This window comes from Clytia hemisphaerica, unplaced genomic scaffold (assembly GCF_902728285.1).
Source record: "Clytia hemisphaerica strain Z4C2 unplaced genomic scaffold, Clytia hemisphaerica genome assembly, whole genome shotgun sequence".
NCBI classification, from domain to species: domain Eukaryota; kingdom Metazoa; phylum Cnidaria; class Hydrozoa; order Leptothecata; family Clytiidae; genus Clytia; species Clytia hemisphaerica.
The window spans coordinates 51,224-68,199 of record NW_027104439.1 but is presented as its reverse complement, the minus strand read 5'-3'; the positions used below and the strand labels follow the sequence as shown (position 1 = coordinate 68,199).

The 16,976-nt window shown below is 34.8% G+C and overlaps 2 protein-coding genes across 3 annotated transcripts in view; one reads left to right on the top strand and one right to left on the bottom strand.

Moving 5' to 3' along the window:
- The first annotated feature begins 12 nt into the window (after positions 1 to 12).
- Positions 13 to 15,584, top strand: LOC136820805 (WAP four-disulfide core domain protein 1-like). Of its 2 annotated transcripts, XM_067077038.1 has the most exons (8): positions 13 to 316; positions 8,183 to 10,655; positions 10,960 to 11,170; positions 13,017 to 13,058; positions 13,568 to 13,750; positions 14,238 to 14,285; positions 14,513 to 14,576; positions 14,970 to 15,584. In XM_067077038.1, exons 2-8 carry the CDS (start codon positions 10,566 to 10,568, stop codon positions 15,082 to 15,084), a joined length of 753 nt encoding a protein of 250 aa, XP_066933139.1. In that variant the 5' UTR covers positions 13 to 316; positions 8,183 to 10,565; the 3' UTR covers positions 15,085 to 15,584. The 2 variants fall into 2 exon arrangements, with proteins under 2 accessions (XP_066933139.1, XP_066933140.1); XM_067077039.1 differs by lacking the exons at positions 13 to 316; positions 13,568 to 13,750.
- Positions 6,150 to 16,976, bottom strand: part of LOC136820803 (cyclic GMP-AMP synthase-like) — a 49,217-nt gene continuing 38,390 nt past the window's right edge. Inside the window, exon 4 of the mRNA XM_067077037.1 lies at positions 6,150 to 7,108. Coding sequence (XP_066933138.1) covers positions 6,983 to 7,108 — 126 coding nt within the window. The 3' untranslated portion in view covers positions 6,150 to 6,982. The remainder of the gene's footprint in view (positions 7,109 to 16,976) is intronic.

Here is a 16,976-nt window from a genome sequence, read left to right as displayed (position 1 = left end):
GTGTTATTTTTCAGGAAAAGATATATCAAAAAGCAAAAAAAGGAAAGTATGGAGTCATTTGAGCCCTACGTTGGTAGATTGGTTCAGCAACCACACCCAGAAGATACTTTGATGGTGCTATGGCTTGCAGTATCGGAACCACTCAACACTGAAAAACAAAAACTAATGGCTTATTCGCTTTACACCGCTTACCTCACTTCCTTTAGAGTGCATTCATTATACGTTGCTGTATGATTTGTTGGTCGCTCGTTCAATTCGTGCCTGCGTATTAGTGCATCTTTGGAGGAATTCAAGAGCAATGATATGATGACTTCAGGTAAGACAATTGCAGTATATAAATAAAGGGGATGAGCTGGAGTTTTTACAAGATACTTCACTAATTGGTCATTTGAAGTGATAGAGATGACGCGTTCTTTAGAAAAAGTAACAAAATTGTTTTATTACTGGTTAACGACCAAGCAAATCAAATAAGAGCTTGTAAAAACTCCAGCTTGTCCCAAATAAAGAGACAATCCAATGAAGAATCCAAGCTATGCTTTGAGTCAAACGATTTACTTGGTGATTATTTAAGTGCTACTACTACTAGTGTTATATTGGTAGATTTATTTATAAGAACGCTTACGTCTTCTTTCACGGGAATTAAACCTTTCTAAAAAACCTTCTTTCCCACTAATGCAAGAATGATGTAATCATAAGCTGCTCACGGCTGAATTATGATTCACATGTGAGATCACTTGTCCTTCTAATTAACAAGGTAATTAACATTACTCAACTTAAATACCATCGTGTAATTATCCTCCTAAAGCTATTATCGAAACGTTTAATTACTCACCTGTAAAGTATACCACTCACTCTAAGCCTACTCCATGCCAACTTTAAAACTTTCTTCGCAATATTTTTCATCAAATCCTTGTATCACCTTATACGGCGAACTCTTTGATCTTTTTGCTGATCCAGCAGATCTAGAAGCATATATTTAAAGATCTGTTTTAAAGTTCGATCCGTTGATCTTATGATTGAATTGGATAAGATATTGTCTGAGAACTTGTATAAATTTACAGAAACAATAAGTTTGAGTGTATCTTCAAACGCTGGCTTATTCTACTGACATCGTCGGCGTTTACCAGATATGAGAGAAATGTTATTTTTCGGGAGGTCAAGTCGGAGTTGTGTTAAAGACTATACATAATACGATAAGAATAGTATATTAAATTCGTCCCTGTCTCGTTAGCAGTAGCGTGGTGACAGGGGAGACTTCTTTACATAGCCATAGAAAGAGAAAAAATACCCAGAAATTTTAGACATATCATTTTTATACAAAGATATATGACTTTTAAAAAGGGAGGGGGGGGGCAAAGCTCAACTTTCGAAAATTACTTCCCTAGTATTCGTTGACCCACCACGCTCGAGCTCATTAGCTTCAGTGTCTTTATTTACTTAGTGACAATACAAATGAGGAGTAATTGATAGAATATCATTAAATGATTTCACTACACAATGGGAAAACTAACGAGATTCCTTCTTCATCCAGGAAGGAAGAGCATGAATGTGTTTAGAAGATAACACACGACCACACTATATGTTTGTATCAATTGCACGTTCCCCCATTTGTTAACGGATTTTTCCGATTTCTTTCGTCATCTTTTCTTTTCAGTTGATCTGATAGTGAACTTCTTGGATTTTCGGAAACGCCTTCAGTCGAGGGAAATGATGAAGTATGTATTATGTGTGGACATTATAAAGTGTTGAAGATGTTGGACTTTGTGAAAAAGGGGCGGAAGAAAGCACTTGCTAATTCTTTTTACAAGAAGATATTACGAAAAGAACTCGATTTCAAATCATAGCTGTGTATATGTAGAGTGGTTTCTAGTTCCTTTGATTACATTGTTCGGGAATTTAATGTAGCCCGTGCCATGTGTGTTCATACCATTTTGAGAAGTCACGGTATGAGATATCGAAACTGAATTTTGATGTAAAGTGTTGATATGTTAAATCTACTTTACTGCTAGTTAGATACCTCTAAGTATTAGAGGGGCGGACTTGTGGGCGTTTCCTCCAGGAAATGATGATAAGGCGAGATAGCCAAGAAATTGAAAAGGGGCGGACCTTTAAACTTTGTTATTTTCTTATAAAAGCACTGGATGTAGTTTTACTGAGTATCAATCTTTGTAAAGTTGCCAGCACTGTATTTGTTGATGATTTTTGGGAACATTTTCAGCCAAAATGATCCCTCCTTGAATTTAGATTTTAGTTAGTGAGATATTCGAGTTAAAACGATTATTTTGAAGTGACAAAAATATTGAGACATAATGAAGGAGAATAAGCAAGAGATGTCAAAATGGTTACCAAATTTAGTTTGTTAACAAATTTTATCTGCTAGAGATGTTTCGTTGAGTGACTGATAACAGCATGACCTTTTCCTTGAAAAGTTACCCTTCCTTTCCCATGTAATGATTGAGGGTACACTATATTCATTTTTATCGTTTCAATATATCAACTGTGAGAGATAATTGATGTAGCAGAGATAAGCTATTGGAGACTTATAAATATTTCAGATGCTCAAGAAAAAATGAAACGATAAAGCAGTTTGAGAAGTAAATTTCAACCGAAAGCAATATTAAGAACTGAATTCAGGAAGAAGGTTTATTTGTAATGCAGTTTAGAGGCTGGTATCAGTATTCTGTGCCATTTACTTTGCCGCTCTGTTTTATCCGAATTCTTTGTTCACTCTAGCCATGAATTTATATTTACGGAAGTTCAACCATAGAATGCTATTTATCTATCATCTTGAACTCGGATGACATTTTTGTAAGCTATCACTCGGCTTGATAGCATTAAAGAATTGTTGCGATTTCAAATATGTTTGACGCTACCTCTCTAATTCTGATAATAGGATTTTTCACATAGTATATATTATATGAAATCAATTATTACAGAAAAGCCTGACTTAGAGAGATAGAGCTATGTTACTTTCTTTTAATATTCAACTTTGGCTTCTACTGTCTGCAAAATCGATTTGCAAGTATGTAATAAGTTTTATTTAGCTGGTGACCGATAGTTGTAGGATATTATGTGCATGAGCCGCATTAGATGGTTTTAAATTCATGGAGAGAACAGTGTTTAGAAATAATGAAATATCGAGATAGCTTAGTATTTTAAACTTTTATCGGGATGGTAGGTCAAGCTATAATTATGTAGCCTTTAGTATCGCTGATTATTAAAACTCTTGATGTGATGTTTTCAGGTCTTTTCGTAATCTGGCACTCGATGTAGAAATTTTCTTCCGACACGCTAAAGCTCTGAAGGTCGGGAAAATTTTCAACATCTGGAAGAAATACATTACGGAATTTTGCCTGACCACGTAATTTTTTAGAAAAATGGGCCCGAGTGCAATTTGGACAGGGAAGGTGTCATGGCCGACAAAATTTGAGTCAGAAAAAACTTCAAAAGGTTTCACGAAATAAATTCAAATACAAAACTTTTTGGAGAAGGAATCATGCAAAATATTATCATTCTTTTCACAAGGAGGGTATGTAGAAATACTCAAATAAGTATTTTTCCTTCTTTAAACTGATCACAGAAGCAAAAACAAAATAGAAATAACATTGTACACAAAAAAGCCTAGAGAAAAGTCATAATCATCATCTATAATAACACTAAAAGAAAAACCAAAGCTATTGAAAATGAATACTAACCCTCAATGAACACTTTTGTGAAGTTTGATAAAGATTTTATCCAAAAAACTTCAGTTCTGGAACACTGAAGCCGGTTTGTCGGTTGTCGGCCGGTGGACAACAGTTATATTTGGAGGACGGTCTAAGATAGATAATAACATGAAAGTTACTGATAAAAGCCTGAGCCCATAGGAACATACCTGCTTTAGTTTCTTTGGTCTTTGAATGGTATAAAATTTGAGAAAGTGCAGAAAAAATCAGCCATCAAAACAAACAAAAACAAAAGTTATGATTATCAACTTTTCTGTGGTAGAAACACATTTTTTGGGTTGGTGCACATACAGAAATTACACTGGATACTAAAACTAATATTCAGGGAGTGATAAGTACAGTTAAACTACAAAAAATCCATCAAAAGAAACCACAAACAACCATACAGCACATATTTTTTGAAAATTACATCAGCCATGTTGTTTATAATTTTTGCCGACATACTCATGACGTGGTAACTAACGACAGTGATTTGACGGTCTTTTTGAGGCGCCAGATCTCAAAAAAACAATTTTTGAGCGTTCAGCACGGCCCCGAAAATGAGGGCTAAACTTATGTCGGCACATCAATGGACGACTACTATTTCTCTCTGATGGTATATTGGCCCGCTCCTTTAGAGCTTTAGCGTGGGCGGCCGCCAATACGCCATCGGAATATCAGATAAGTCTTTTCGCATTCTTACACAATCCCGGTCATAATATTTGAGAAAAAAGGGGAATTCCCACGAAATCTTTTATCCACAAACGATTTAGAAGCGCTCTAACTTAGGCTGGAATAGTAGAGTTTTAACTCTGAGTTTTAACAATAGACTTAAGACTTCCAGAAGATCCAAAAGTTCAAGAATGGTCCAATAGGGCTCAGAATATAGCCTGGGAGTCTAACAATCTCACCCAAATTGAAATATTCGATTAAATTTAACAAATAACCCAAAAGCGACTTTCTCGCCCGAACTTAAAATTGCTAAAAACAAGGAATTAACCAAACTTCTCAATATATTTTGACCAACATTGCAGGTTCTACTGAGAAAAAGTCAACATACATCCTGATAGCAGAATACCAACATGGTTATTGAGTTATTGGTGGCTATTGTGATACTTGTTCTCGGATTAAAACTGACGGGACCTTGGCCTGCATTAAAGCAATTGTCGAAACGTTGGCATGCATTCGTCAGTGATACGATGCGTGTCAAATACAACGAATCAGTTCTTGAACACAAGAGGAAATTATTTGACAAAATGGCCAATATTATGAATTTGAATGATATCAAGCTTCTGGAGATCGGAGTTGGAAGTGGAGCTAATTTCGAGTTTTTACCATCAGAGATGAAAATCCAACTTATTGCTGTTGAGCCGAACGAGTACGCTAAACCTTACCTGGAGGAGAATTTGCAGAATTATCCACACGTTGACTTATGTGAATACGCGGTATGTCCAGCGGAAAATATGAAGGGGATTGAATCAGAATCTGTAGATTGCGTCTTATCAACAATCGTACTCTGCTCTGTTAACGATCAAGTTCAAGTTTTGAAAGAGATTCGAAGAGTATTGAAACCAGGTGGACATTTTTTCTTTATGGAGCACGTGTTTGCGAAGGATGGTTTCTATATGCCCTACTTTCAGCGTTGTTTGAACCCACTGAATAAAGTTCTGTATGACGGTTGTAACGTGACGAGGAACAGTCTTGATGTCATCAAAAAAGCCGGTTTCACTGATGTGTACTCTGAAACTTTTAATGCTAATTTGTTCAACATCTTCGCTATGTTTCGACCTCATATCACTGGCTATGCTGTAAAGTAAGTTTATATTAAGCCTGACCACAATTTTGACCAAAATTGATGATTTTACAGATTTCTTTTGTCAGGATTTACAACCAAATATTTCGAAACTTCGGAAGTGTTTCGCGTAAGGAAACTAAAGCTCCTTTGACGAATGATGATTGGTGCATTAAAAGTGTAAAGTTTAGATTTTATTGTAGACGAATAGAAGACTTGCTAAAGCTTTAATTTTGGATAATTTGTAATGATTTTAATTGGACAAAAAGGACTTAAAATTTATACATACTCTGGACTGGGCTCTCTGTTGGGGCTCGATGTAAAAACTGTGCCCTAAGTAAGCAATGACTAATATCAATTCCCATCGAGTTTCAGTAAGCTATTTTGGCTGAAAAATTCCACCAAGTTTGTGCGAAGGGGTCTAGTAATTGTAAGCAATTACTTATGTGACAACAAAACGTTTGTTTCTCTAAATTTTCCAAAATAAAATGATTTTCTAGCTCAAGTTGAACATTTTGAGACCATCAATACTTCAGATACTTGAGGCTCAACGGCTCGTAGATTTTTAGATCATTGTACTCCCATAGAATTGTTCTTGGTAGAGTTTCATTGCTTAAAATGATTTTAGAATTATTTTATAATCCACTCCGCTGTAAATTTTCCAAATTATATTTATTTCATGCGTATACATTATATATTTGTGTAACAAAATTTTCAGATATAATATAATCAAATAATATTTACCCATTTAATCAATCAATTAATCAAGATTTGATTTGAATTTTTGACTTAACCGTTTCCTGCTTCTTTAGGGGAGGGGGTAGGGTCAATTTCTTGTCACCTGCCTGTATCGTACGTACTTAACAGACAGGCTCAAAATTCCGAAGCTTTCTGAAGTCTTTTGAAACTAAATATCAGTCAAATCGAACAAGCGAATCGGTCAAGACGCGATTTTAGCTTTATTTATATTCTGGTCTGTTAAATACTAGTCAAACAGGTGGCTGAACCAAAAATTTTGCAAATTATCTCCATTTATCGATGCCATATTTTGATAGAAGAACGCGGACTATTTTTAGTCACGTGACTGTAATGCTTATATTGATGTTCTATGTACCAGTGTTTAAGATTGCAAGACTTTACACTTTGTCATTGAGATTTTAAGGTTGAGCTCAAGCCCTCCCCCTTGAAGGTGCTTCCTGCTTCTACTAGATAAGTTTAACGAAATTTCAGGAAATACGACACGATAAATTTCCCCATAAGAAGATTTTCAGGCATTTGACTTTACAACTATAACAACAATTTCTTTGCCGAAGTTAATATAGTCACACGGTTTGTTTGAGATTTTGGATCTATTGTTATAGAACAATAGAAATTTAAGCATATTTTCAGTGCGCAGGGGGTCCCACCAGATAATAGCGGATTGGCTTTATATATAATAAGACATAAAACTAACCATGAATATTATATTATATAAGTTTAAAAACACCTAAAGAAGTTCGTCGTTTTCCATTTCATCACGCACTGCTGACTTTTTCTTGTGTGATACGCAGAAGCTTCGAAATTGTGAGCACGTTTGACACATCCGATGGAAATCGTACGGTCCTCTGATCGCCTGTAAAATTGATCAAAAACTATTTACTCTTGTCTCCCGAATAAACGGGGGGGGGGTCCAAATAAGCAGGGGTAGGAAAATTTTCTAAATTCTAATAAGCGGGGATGGAATGAGAGGGGGGAGTAATTTGAAGACATAATTTTTTTTAACTGATATTTCAACAACAAAAATAAAACTTTAACAAATGAACACGTAGAATAAAAACAAAAAGGAAAATTTTAACAATTTTAAGGTCTATCTACACTGTAATAAAATATTGAATTATTCGAATTTAATTAGAGGGGGGGGGTCTTAATAAGAGCGGGGGGATGGATTTTTTTTCTCTTAACAATTAGTGGGGGGACGTCTATTCGGGAGACAAGAGTAAATTGTGAAGATCTTCCATTTCGCAGTAAAGAAACTAACTTTTGCATCAGTCTAAATTTTCAAAGAAGTCTTAAGAAAATTTACTTAGGAAACGAGGGAAAAACTTCATTGGCCTAAGTTGAAACCTTAGTTGAAGAATATGTAGCCTAGGCCAAATTATGTGTTTATCTTGAAGATCTTTCCCAAATCAAGCCCCTATCTCATCGTTTTATAATTTGAGGCTCACTGGCAAACATACAGAAATTAAGCAAAAAGTTAAATGTATCAATGTTCGAGTTTGTAGGAAAGCTCTCTTTTCAAGTGTCAAACCTTTAAATAAAATTCTCAGTTAAAATTAAGGCATTACGCGAGATCATGTCTTATAGAAACATGTTTACTCGTGTGGTATTGAAAGACCACCAAAGTGACGGGCGTTCCTAAAATGATTTCCTCACCCTTTTTCCATGTAACCACATGTTGTTTCCACCAGCAGTCAACATTTGAACGTTCTCGAAATTCAGCATTAAAATACAAACAACGATACTGAGAGCGAAAATGTGCTTGCTGGACATGGCTTGTTCGCAATTGTATGGAATTATATCTTTAGCTTGGTTAGAACTTTTTTGAAGTGTGAGCTAGAATATTTTCAAAATATGAAGAGTCTTTTTTGTTGGCTCAGAATTTATACACCTATGGTTGAGCTTGATGAAATAATTTCTTCTTTTTTAGAGTTGGAGAAGAGATCAACGGTGAAGTGTCCAATCCAAATGTGGCTTTTGCTGAAAGTCATGTAAGTCTCTCCCTCGCGGAGCTTGTTTTCTTTTAGTTTCAGGGGACGGACCAAGTTTAGCTTTTTATGGCAAAATTAGGTAAATTAGCGAAAAATATCAAACTAAGTTAAAATAAAATTGAAGATATTGATTTTTAAAATAAAAATTCCCAAGAGAGACGTTAGATAAAAACAAAATTTGTAATGGATAATTTTCTTTGAACAAAAATATCATACGTTTAAACTATTACAAATTTTTCTGTCTGTCGGGCAAAAAGTGTTTCTGTCTAAGAGAATTTCAATGGGATCTAAAATCCTTTTCCATTTCGACCATCTTCCTTCCATGGAAATAGTTCCTTTGTCAAGGTCAGACTCTGGCTTTTAAAAAGTAAAAACAAGAAACTTGAAACAGTCATTTAAGTTTCTTGGTCAAAACCAAAAAGAAATTTTTTTTGTTGGATTTTAAAATCCGTTTTTACCCACCATGTAATCAAGTATCAAGTTTTAAATTTGTTCTACTGACATTTCTCGGCTGAAAAAAATAAGGTTTCTCCAATTTGTGCCCATGTAGGACTGCTAAGGATTTTCTATATTTTAGGCCTTAAAACTACTCTGTATTATTATAGCTCCTAATAAAAAACTTCCTCGTATACAATTTAATAAATTAAACAAGTGTTTTTTCGACTTCAAGGATGCAAAGATTTTATTGCCACTCAGATGCAATGTTTGGCATGAATTTGTTGGGCGTACAGTAATCTAAAGTTAGGTGCAATAGATCTATGCGTCACCGTTTCCTTAAAGTCTATAAATAGCATTAGGGAAGTAAAAGGGGTAAACTAATTCTACTTTGAATCATCAGCTCAAACTTGTCAAAATCTTCCTGCTAAATTATTTTCTCACGTTATTTTTATCCCACGTTAAAATCCTACAACTTCCTTGAGATTATACCATGTTTTTAAAGTTTAAAGTTTGTTAAAATTTCAAGGGTGGAGTTCATTGAATATGATTAGCCTTCTCCAAGATTTTTACATATTTTGAGCTTTAATTTAATATCGAATGATTTTCATAATTTCACCGAGTACTTAACTCGTTTAAATCTCCAGCTATGTTTCCCAAGGAGTACTTAAAATATCTTTGCAGGAACTATAAGCATCTACAAGCAGAAAAAGCCTGGGGGGGTTTTCTTTCTCCGTAAAAGGGTAACTTCTATCGTATTTTGCACTTCTCCTTGTTTGTCAGAAAATGTCAGCTAGATGAAGTAGGGGGACGGTAAAGGAAAACCACTTGACATATTTCATGTTGTTTAGAAAAGCTATAAGAAGGGGACGAAATATTGACTGAAAAAACATCAGTACTATCAAAACATAGCGTTTTTTCTATAAAAGATTTTTTTAATGTTAAAAAATAATGATGGAGGTTGTAAGCGGTCATACGATGTCCACTCCTTATCACAATACGAAAAAAAACGTTTCAAAAATAAACCGTTATAAAAACAATGTTTCCCGCCAATTATTTTGTCACAAGATTGTGTGTCAATTTGTCGTTTGATTGGCTGATTAAGGAACTGGGGACGAGTCCTGATTGGCTATTTCGATTCGAAGAGAAAATAAACACTCAAGGGGTTTGTTGATTATGCATATTACGTATGAAAAAAATTCTATACCTTTTTCTAATGGCCACTTGAATAATTAAGAAAAGATTCGCAATCGATGCGTACAGTAAGAGAATTTCGAATTTTTTGAAAGAACGCAATTTGAGTCCTAAAAGATAAAATTTCATTGACTGTTTGAAAATTATATCACAAACAAAAAAGTAGTAAAAGGATTTGGTCAATAAATTATCTTTGAGAGAGACTTTTTAATAAACATTTTGTGTACATAAAAGCTTAACAGACCATCATCATCTTAAAGTGGAGTGATTCTATGAGAAGGATTTACACGATTTGAAGTAGTTTATTTTTCATGTCGTTGGATTGGTCCGTTCGCGTGTTTCACACATTCTATATCGTCGTGAATCTTGATACACAAAGAGGAGAATTTATAACTGACTTTTGGTTTGACTAAATCTAAACAAATACGCGTGCCGAAGGAGAACGGAAAATTGGAGTGGAATGCAATAGTAGAAAGCCACTTTATTAACATCACTTTTATATCGACTGAATCGACTGATAGAGGATTTGGAAATTTTGATAGCTGTGACCATTCTATCCAACAAATATTAGAAAAATATAGAATTTGAAAATACTTGTGATATCTGTAGCACGTCATTCTTGCGCACGTGGGACGTGGAGTAGGTTAATTTCAAGCCGTCGTTGATTTATTTTTTGTTTAATTTTTTGTGGATATGATCTCATCCTGGATAATGATGCTGAGTTTAACGATCTCGTTTTTGATTTTCACACCAATCTACGGACGTCCCCAAAAATACAAAAAGGTATTACTGAAACAATCTTTCTACCTACCCAAAAATTCATCTTATGAGGCATAGATTCTCGAGCTAAATCTTAAGCTCGGTTTATTGGCAAAAAGACTGGTGATCTTCGCCATGGTTGTCAATTGATTGAAATTTAGTATCTATGAAAACTTTGTTTGTGAACTTTTAGAATTGGATTTGAGAGATGAATATTGTTCGATAAACATTATTCCTTGGAAAATGAAATTTACTAGAATAAGGCGTATCTCTAAAGTAAATTTTGCTCTTTAAAATCGAATTTAAAAGGTATATTTTCATTGTTTAGAACACCAGACGAGAGTCAAGCCATCACGGTATGCAAACCCATCTACAGACAACCTGTCCTTCACATCCACCATTGAAGGATATCGACCACAAACGTTGCATGCAGGTGTATGATAGTTGTGGACGCGATATGGATTGTGGGATAGGAATGAAATGTTGTTTTGATGGTTGTGTTTACATGTGCACTGAACCAATCGTCAAGAAAACTAAAAGTAGGAATTTTGTGCCCAACCCTTATCTTAAAACCTAATCCACATATCAACTTTAATCAACTTTAAAGAGCCTGTGCTGGAATTTACCAGGGTTTGAATGACGTCAAATACACCCCCTTCTCGCAGACCCACTGGAAAGGGCCACTGGAAAAATTGGCCAAAATATCGTCTTCGGTGGAAAATTACCCTCCGATTTTTTTCCCACTGATAATAACCAAATGAACTAATCCTCACAAAAATATTATGTTTTTTTCCCACCCTACTGAATTTTCTTACTTGAAAACAAAGGAATTGAAATCCCCAGCCATAAAAAGATATCGGAATATCAATCCCCATCGAGCTTCAGTCAGTTATTTTTATCCCAACTTGCTTGCAGATTTCACTGAAGATTGGTGCCTGTGCACCATGAATCTCTGAGTTTGAAACAAAGATATTGTGTCAAAATGCTAAACATTTCTACCGGGTCTGTGAGAAGGGGGTGTTCAAATAGGATTCGCAGACAGATGTAGACTTTTTTCGAACGTTATTTTACCCTGGTAAACATGAATACATGTTGTCCCTTGTTATTGTGGAATAAGGGTTGATGGGTGTATAGTACCCAGATGATACAATAGGCCCTGCGTTGTTATAACGTTATTTGAACATTGTTTTGACATTCTGTACTTGCCCTATTCTGCTTGTTTTTTCTTATTTAAGCCTACCCACCTTGTTATTCAGTTTTCTCTGGAAAAGTTTTAGATTATGAACATCCTTTGACTAAATTTCTAGGGATATATTTTGAATTTCTCCTTTAAAGCCATAAAATAATATTAATATTACAATGGAGCAATGTGATCGATTTTCTCGGTAAATTTTGCGTACTTGCCCTGTGCTTGCAATCTTAATTATTACCATACTCTAGTTTTTGATAGAGAAATCTAAAATAGCAAGACTACTCAGTTCCTTCGGAATTTCCGGGTCGGTAAATGAACATTTGATGTGGATAAGAAAGGATATGGAAATCCACTGTTTTAAATGCACCACCAACTTTAAAGTGTCTTCAAACTGTTGATCACAAAAGTGTAATTTGGTCCCAGAACCAAGGGAATTGATATATGTAATGAATTTACGCGAGAAAGATGCTCATGATAGATGATCAATTTAGCTTTCAGATTGATGCTTTATCCTTTTAGGTTTAAGCATTTGAATTCTTGAAATCTTAGATTTAAAACTTTTTTCAACAAGGATTTTAAAAAGGATAAATTTAATAGAACATCTTACTCAATGACGCACGTGGGTTTCTAAAGTAGGAGGCGGAGGGATTTTTAAATAAAAAAATGCTGACTTCATGAATGAAATTCGAAATGACATTTCTCTAAGAGAGGATTTTTCCTCTCTCTCTTTGCTTTATCAATGGTCTTATACGTATTTTCTGTGAATGAAAGTCAACGGTTATCAACAGTGATTTGATGTTATGTTATCCAATACACTATCTCTCTTTCTCTCCTTATCAACTTGCTTTCATTCATAATACCAGATATTTCTACTCTAATTTTCATGTTGTGATAACAAGAGCCGTTAAAGTTGATATTTGGTAGCAAAGTAAAATGTAGACATTATAGTCTTCAGATAAGAGAAAAAAGCTTTTATCTTCTCTTAAAGCCTGTGAAGCTCATTTCTAAATAGCCCCCATCTACTTTCCAATATAAATGAATATTGCGTTATTTCAATACAATTTTAGAAATTGAGCCTTTAAGAAATACTATTACATCAGTCAAAGGGAAGAAATACCTATGAACTGGTTATAAACTCTTTAAATTTGAAGATTATCGATCATAAAATCTTATCATTTTTTCAATCTCTGTAGCAATCAACAAGATGAATACACCATTACCTCCAAAAGTATCAGGTTCGTGATTTTCGACTTTATTGATTTATATCAAAATCACCTGGCCTGGAGCTTTTTCTAACTTTTCTTAGATATCATCACATAATTTATAATACCAGGGGGAGTAGGGTATTCGAATCTCTGAAGACCGAACCTTAGAGAGACTAATTTTTTTGTAAAAAAGTTGTTACTCTTAGTCAGAGTTTCTCTGCGAAAAATTTCCTAAGAGATATTTTTGAATTTTATGGTTTCAATACCCTTAATAACCGAAAAGGGGATAATCATCCCAACCCTTATAGGGACTATTGTTACTTTTTTGTAGTACAAAAACTTGGCATGTCAAAAATCTGACTCTCATCGTCCACACATACCCAACATCTATTTTATTGTTTCCATGTACCCCCTACTCCCGTTTGTAAAATACAAGCTTACCTGATGAGAATAGTTACCCAATGTTCAAACACTACTCCTAATTAAATTTTCACGGACTTGGATTATCTGTTTGTATGAAAACATTTATTTTTCTACAGGTAACAGCTGGCAAATTGAGAGTAATACACGGCTAGAGAAAAAAGTCACATGCTCGACTAGCAATTTCACAGACCACGAACCAATTCCATGTCGGAAGGGCTATATGTGTGATATACAACGACATGAGGATGAAAGGAATTCGATCCCAAATCGAGGCTTTTGCATCAAGAATCCCTTCAAAGGTAAAGTATACTTCTGCATGAGAATTATCAAATCATTATCAACATAACTCAAGATCACGATCAAGATCATAGACTCAGACACCAGAGCCTTAGGTCGGTCTTTAACTTTTTCTTTTGATTCACTCAACAAATACCATAAACACCACAGCTTAGCTTTCTCTGAAATTAAACTGTGGAGACAAACTGCAAGACTTTTATCGCGCATGTCTGATAGAGAGCAAGATAGAGAGCACATACCACCATTAGCTAAAGTAGATCGATTCCTAAAACTATATAAAAATATGTGTGCTATGCGCCGAGATTATCCTCTTTCAATGAATCTTTTTTACGTTTCTTATTGTGATTGTTTGGTACGACTTTCATCCAAGATCTTGGATGATTGCCATGGTTAAGTTTGTTCTCCCTGAGTGCATGTTGAATGAAATCGCAGTTTCTCTTCACAGGATGATGTATGTGATATTTTCATGTTTCTTTCTTTCTTTTTCAGAAGTCGATCCGTTTAAGCCAATGGTAGTGTGGGACGATGTAGACACAGGTACGTTGTCCGTCATTCTCATAGAATACCAAACCTCCGCTGATATTCTACATTTTGCCTCCGGAACTAGTATTACTCTCGACAATGCTAAGCTTTACCAACGTGTAAAAGAAGGAATTTCTAATTCAGAGTAGGCCCAGAAAAGGCCCTATATCATCAACCACTTTGAATTCTCGAACATCTCAACAAGAACTTCCTTTCATCAGAATATCTTCTTTTATTCTTAGGGTGCTATTATCGAGGTCGAAAGCTGAAGGATGGAGAATATTTCTTCAATAAATGTAATTTCTGGTAAGTTTTTTTTTAACTTTTCTTTATTGTCCACGTTCATACTTTCATTTGAGAATCAAGAATCTTTCCCTGGTCTTATACAATTCATGAAATCGCCACCTGTTTACGTGTGGCGTGATTGGGGCTTTATTTTGCGTGGAGGCGTGATTCCATAATTTTCCGGCGCGATGTGTGATAGGGCAAGAGTTTGATGCGTGATTTGGCTATTTTTAGCAATTTTTTTGCACGATCGTGATGAGACCAAAATTTGGCGTGATGACTCTCACCCCGCTGACAGGACCTCATTTTGTTCGCAGAGATAATTTTAGTAGATGAATTTCATGCATGGGGAATGTGATAGGGCGCCTTAAGTATAAACTTCTAAGCTATATTTCCGCTTGATTTTTATTTCAGCTTTTGCTCGAACACTATTATCAATTGTCAAACAGCACCTTGTCATTCAACCAAACGAACCAAGCTGTCTCGATTACCCATCTCTTATAACGACGAGTCAATGAATTATATATAAATGAGCGAGATTAAACTGACACATTTTTATTCTAATAAATTAGAAAAACGAAAATTGATGATGTCAGCAAAATGGAGTTAGTTATGGGAGTGAAATGGTATGAAATTTCAAAGCGAAAATGGTGTTCACCTTGCACCTTTATCACTGCGTTCCAAAACTTTATGAAATTGAAATGAAGAACAGAACCTCCATAAGACGTGCACCAAATTAAAACTCAGTAAGAAATATTCATCAAGAATGAATGAAAGAAGACAACGTTGGTGGTATTAACCATTACCATTCAATCAGAGAGAACAACATTGTGTACTAATAGCAAGTTAACAATCTACCGTAGAGAAAGATCACGATAAAGATTGCATTTGTTCTGTGTTCCGAGGAGCTTTTGAATTTTGCTTGGAAATCTGAAAAAGATTACCACTGTAAAAATGAGCTATTGAGAAATTTTTGTATTTATGTATAAAAAGAAATTTTTTAAATCTAAGAAATCTGTAGTAAAATGATATTAAATTATTTATTTGTTGACCCCTTTGTTGCACTCCCTTCTCACAGATCCACCTTGGGGCCCCTTCCCACTGGAAAAACCGCCAAAAACATCGCCCCCGGGTGGAAAATTATACTCCAATTTTTGTCCCCACTGAAAATAATCAAATAAAGCAATCCTCGTTTCAAGATAATTTGCTATTTTTCCAACCCCCACTGAACTTTCTGACTTAAAAGATATGGAAATATCAATCCCAATCGAGCTTTTTTCTGCTATTTTTATCCCGAATGGCTGAAAAGATCCTACCGGGTCTGTGAGAAGGGGGAAGGTAAAAATTTTCCATCCTTCTACACGATATCGCTACTCCAACTGATAGAGATTACAAGAGATTACTGGTATTCTTCTTAAATTTTGATCATATATCCATTGTCATGCCATTGCCATGGACAAACTTCTGAATACGTTATTACCTGCACACGGAATGCTATTGACTTTACTCTGAGTCACCCGGGGGGGGTTCCTTAGGCAAAAATGGATGATGGGTAAGTATGTGCGGACGGTAAGGGTCTGTTTCTTCACCTTTCAAAGTCTCTCTAAGAGTCGGAAAATTCAGGATTTTTAGAAATTTTTTTGATTTCCAGAGAAAAAATTGTAATAAAGTCTCTCTAAGGGTATGACTTTTTTCAAAAATCAAAAAAAAAATTGTAAAAAAGTCTCTCTAAGGGTCGCCTTTTCAGCAAAAATCAGTCTCTCTAAGGGTCGGTTTTCGGAGGTCCCGTCTGCACATACCTCTCATTCGCCAACTCTGGCTGATTGAAATACATGAGTCTGTATATCTTTTGAGTGATGTATTTGTTATGTTTCTGGTTCATGGTATTCTCTATGCTGTTTTGGTTGTATTTTGGGTCATTTATATTTCAAATTGTGTGAAATAAAGTTATGTCTTTTGAGTGTTTTGGTTTTTGTAATTGACTCAACCCGGACACTTAGTAATCCACATTTTTAGAAAAAAGATATTTGATGTATGTTACTGATTATTCATTCATCTCAAAGAAAGGGAGCCAAGAAAATGCTTTTGAAAAAAAATCTATCTAAAGTCTATTCACGATAAGTGTGCACTCTTTTTTCATTTACTTATAACTTTTGAAAGAATTCTTCAATCTTTATAAATTTGGTATCATTGGAGAGATATTAGTTAGTGGAACAATTTGAAATAAAAAAATCTTTAAAATAATTCTAAAAATGAAGATGAAAATGAAGAAGAAAAAAATGAAGATCTTGTAGAAAAGTGCTATAACTATCATTTTTACTGAAGTGAAACTTTGATTATCGAACGTCATCACTGTGAAAAAATTTCTCAAAAATAATCATTCAGTCAAAAGATATCAAACAAAGTTATAAGCTAATTGAC